This window comes from Sinocyclocheilus anshuiensis, unplaced genomic scaffold (genome assembly GCF_001515605.1).
Source record: "Sinocyclocheilus anshuiensis isolate Anshui unplaced genomic scaffold, SAMN03320099.WGS_v1.1 scaffold1764, whole genome shotgun sequence".
In the NCBI taxonomy this organism is placed as follows: Eukaryota; Metazoa; Chordata; class Actinopteri; order Cypriniformes; family Cyprinidae; genus Sinocyclocheilus; species Sinocyclocheilus anshuiensis.
The window spans coordinates 151,724-154,647 of record NW_015557159.1 but is presented as its reverse complement, the minus strand read 5'-3'; the positions used below and the strand labels follow the sequence as shown (position 1 = coordinate 154,647).

Sequence of the window (2,924 nt, the reverse complement as noted above, 5' to 3'; positions counted from 1 at the left end):
ATATATATGTGTGTTATATATTATATGAATATATAATACATAATATATTAGTATATTTAATAAAAGTATTTAGTAAATTATTTTTTAAAAATCACATAATAAATAGTACATAAATCATATTTTTGTCCTTGAAAATTAACAATAAATGGTAAACAAACAAAGAGTCAATGGTACTTAAAGGGCCAGTTCACCTAAAAAGCTACATTGTCATTTTCTCACGCTCTCACTCAATTTTCTCTCTGTATGACTCTCTTCTACGTAACACAAATGATATCTTGAAAAATGTTAAGAACAAACAACACTGGAGTTCTTCTGTTCTGTTATGCAGAAGTCATTCAGTATTTATAAATTTGTAATAACAATAATAGTAAAAATACAATCATTCAAGAACTTCACACTCCTGAACTGAAGTTAATTATTAACTGTCGACAGCTGGTTTATCTTTATTACGTAATGGACTCACATTTCCGGGTTTGGAGCTGGAAAGGAAACTAGACGAGTATTGCTAGATTTAGTTGTTAATTATTGCAGAAATTAGTCATCAGTGTGTGAACGGGATCATAGGATAATAAAAAAAATCTATATGAAAAGAAAGCGACGGCAGAACACGATTCCTTTGCATAAGGCAGATTTAATTAAAAAGGAAATAGCAATACTTACATTTCTCACAAGGTTAATTTAGTGATACAGTACACACGATTACAATGTAAATTGCCTTTTTGCATTATGGTATACATTTTACCATTTGTAATAAACATTGTCATCATTAACATTCCCATGTTTGCCTTCTCGATTCTCAAAATGCAATATTTTCAGTTTCAAACAAGCAGTTCAGACACGACAGCCAAGAGCACTGTGCAAAACAGACCAATCAACGACAAAAACGTAGAAAATAAACTATTTGTAGTCAGTCACCATCAAGCCCTACCTTATCTACAGTACGTCAGTGTGTTCGAATGAGCCTGTGTTTTCTTCCTTCGCTATGAAAGTACATTCAGTTCACATGAACGTGGACGGAAACGTGGACCTGCGCAGGTTAAAGTCATGTCAGTACGGTCTGGGAAGGGAAACCATGCTGCTCTACTTTCAGTCATTGTAATGATGTAGAATCATGTTGAACAAAGACTCGCTGACGTCCTTCCATCTGACTCGAGAGGAAACCTAGCATTAACGATGTAGAAAAGAGCAGGATGACCTGAGAGTCACTGAGCCTCGGAAACATGAAATACAAGTTCATAAAATACATTCAATGCAAAAAACTGACATAAGAATGATTTTACGAACTGATCTTACAATAAACCATCTTGAATTGCAAAACGTCATGTTTCTGTGGGCTCTTTTATGGATCTTTGTGAAGGTGCATGAATTGGTCCACATCAGTAGTGCAAGATAAAACAAAACAAAAGCTTGTGGTTTTTTTGCTCTGTGACAGAATCACACATTTAGTGTATCTAAAGACACATTCGGTTTGATGCAGATGTAAAAAAACAAAAAAGTGCACTGTACGTCCTCTAGTGGTCATCTGCGAAATTACACAAAGCCCATGTTGCACTTCAAAAAATCCTCCATTGTCGCAATCTGGAGGAGGAATGTCACACTGGTAAAAAAAAAAAAAAAATTAGAAATGGAAATGTGGAGGGAAAAAGCATTAAAATATCTGTGGTCTCACTGAAAAAAAAAAATACAAATTGAGATGTTTTTTTTAGCAGCGAAAAAAATTAATAGTGACTTTTATTTTGAAATACATAGGAAAAGCTGTCTATTACATGGAACGATTTCCTTTTTTGTGGAAGATAAAACGATATCTAACAAACAGTGGACTATAAATGTCTAGATAAGGGGAATAAATCTATTGTATAAATTCTACAAATTACCCTAATTCTATTAAATTTATATTCAGTAACTATTCTTGTAAATTTTATATTCTACAACACTTCGAATCCCAAATAAGCAGCTTTTATACCATGTTTTTGGACATTGCATTTTCTGATATTTCTGGCCTTTTTGCATATTTTATCAGAAAAAGGGGTGAAATGCACATACCTTAAGCGTTGAGACCACAGTAAAAAAAACAAAACAGGTGAGCAGAACCAAACAAAAAAGACATTTATAAATAACACAGCAATCATACACAAGTGCACACGAGACATGCTGTCTGTCGCGCTTACAGATGATGAATAAACGTCCTTTCTTTACAGTACGGAGCCCCACCGATTAAAATTCAAAGACTGTTTCCGATGGTGTGACGAACTTCCCGTTGAAACTCAAACTGCTCGCAAATGCACAGACAGACTTGAAATAAACCCCCTCCTGGCGGAGATCTTGCGTTAGTGGTCCTGTCTCCGTGCGACACAGTGTTTGAGTCTGGAAATGTGTGTTACGCATGTATGATCATTTCAGAGATGTGTAAGTGAAGAGAGACACCTGAGCAATGTCCAGTGGTCTGACTGAGAGTCAGTCGGCCCAGGCTGTACCTTCTACTCTTCAGGTGAAGGTCCGATCGAGGAGCTCCGCCCCTTTAGTGCTTGAGCGTGTCATTTCCTGCAGGCCTCGGCGCAGTGCTGGAACTGGGCGAAGCTGAGGAACACCTGCTCCAGTGAGATCTGGCTGACGCAGTAGTCCTCGATGCTGTACTTCTCTTTGGCTGTTTCTAAAACACCAAACACCTGAGACAAAAAGACGGAAATGCGTTAGAAGTGCAGTAAAGATCTCGTTTAAAATTCATTCAAATGCATTTAAAATGCTTCTTTAGCTTGTTCAAAAGTGAAATATACAGTGTGAACTGTGTTGTCGTTATATATGAGAATGTATAAATCAGGGGTTCTCAACTCTGAATTGAATTTTGTATTTTATTAAAGGGGTCATATGATGTTGCTAAAAAGAACATTATTTTGTGTATTTGGTGTAATGAAATGTTTGTGCGG

The 2,924-nt window shown here is 36.1% G+C and overlaps 1 protein-coding gene across 1 annotated transcript in view; it reads right to left on the bottom strand.

Annotated features, from left to right (window-relative positions):
* Positions 1-1,164: 1,164 nt before the first annotated feature.
* Positions 1,165-2,924, bottom strand: part of LOC107678264 (ATP-binding cassette sub-family A member 3-like) — a 62,649-nt gene continuing 60,889 nt past the window's right edge. Inside the window, exons 28-29 of the mRNA XM_016473472.1 lie at positions 2,475-2,666; positions 1,165-1,597 (exon numbers count right to left, since the gene is read on the bottom strand). Coding sequence (XP_016328958.1) covers positions 2,535-2,666 — 132 coding nt within the window. The 3' untranslated portion in view covers positions 1,165-1,597; positions 2,475-2,534. The remainder of the gene's footprint in view (positions 1,598-2,474; positions 2,667-2,924) is intronic.